The sequence below is a fragment of the Monopterus albus genome, unplaced genomic scaffold, assembly GCF_001952655.1.
Source record: "Monopterus albus unplaced genomic scaffold, M_albus_1.0 scaffold348.1, whole genome shotgun sequence".
Taxonomy (NCBI): Eukaryota; Metazoa; Chordata; class Actinopteri; order Synbranchiformes; family Synbranchidae; genus Monopterus; species Monopterus albus.
The window spans coordinates 338,563-339,697 of NW_018128228.1; the positions used below are offsets into that span (position 1 = coordinate 338,563).

The following is a 1,135-nucleotide window of genomic DNA, read 5'->3' on the forward strand; positions in this document are numbered from 1 at the left end:
CAGCACCAGCTGAAGGCGACTGTACGCCGCCATCTTCACACCACTGTCAAGTTAAGCCTAATGGTAGTGCATCACTTCCGGTCAGCAACTTCACAGTTAAAGGCTTAATGCCACTTCCGGTCATTTTATTTTCAAAAGGCTTTTCGGATTAGACATAATGTCGATTATTATCGAACATGTTTTATTGATTGGGCATCCTCCGTCAGCGACAAAGCTAGCTGTAGCGTCTTCACCTCCTCTGACCAGTGGGCAGCAGCAACCTCCAGTTTGGACTGGGTGACATACGGTGGGCACTGCGCTCCACTATCAAACCCATTAATGTCTATGTGTTGCGCGGCGCAGAGCTGAGTGCAGTGCAATGTCGCGCTGCGCTGAAAAAAAAGTTTAAAGCCGTTTTCCAATGGACGACAAAGACAGAGGTAATGTTACGGTAAAGATGATGTCATTGATAGTGCTGTTTCCGAACGATGACTGATAACACCATAATCGCCATTAACAATTAGCATAACAACATGGTTTGCTAATCAATAAATAGCTAGCGCTATCTATCTGTTAACGTCATCAGATAATGTTATGGAAGGGCCTAGTTGTTATGGAAAATAGTAATGTAACTACCCCCATCATTCCTCCTCGGGCAAATGTGTAAATATTAGATGTATTCAGCAGGTGTTATAACGTCAATTGCATTGACATGGTTATCTGACGTTTTCTCAGCTTGTAATAGTCAATCAAAATGCTCTTCATTTTCCATAGTTGTAAGCCTAGCTGTTTGTTGTGTTACAGTTCATACTGTCTAAAGTGCGTTTATCATGTTAAACTTAACAGTGTTAAAGTGCACATCATTAATGTTAGAGCATAATTTAGCATTCCAACATGGTATATTATACTGCAGTTTACTCATTCTTAGCAATGCATTCTGCTAATTAGCATTTCACTGTAATGACAATAAAATTGAAATTGTTACTAATATATGAATTACTTAGATAATTTGTATCAGAAAAAGTATATTGTATATTATACAGTATAGTCTACATCATGCATGTATCTCTAGGTTTTTCATTTATATTATTTCATTTTATTTTATTCTTAAAATCATGTGTTTATTATTAGACTGGTGTCACATACTCCTCTTCTG

At 37.9% G+C, this 1,135-nt stretch overlaps 1 protein-coding gene across 1 annotated transcript in view; it reads right to left on the minus strand.

The window, feature by feature from the left end:
* The window catches only part of glg1a (golgi glycoprotein 1a), a 26,623-nt gene extending 26,590 nt beyond the window's left edge, over window positions 1-33 (minus strand). The window contains exon 1 of the mRNA XM_020625165.1: window positions 7-33. Coding sequence (XP_020480821.1) covers window positions 7-33 — 27 coding nt within the window. The remainder of the gene's footprint in view (window positions 1-6) is intronic.
* Between the last annotated feature and the right edge of the window lie 1,102 nt (window positions 34-1,135).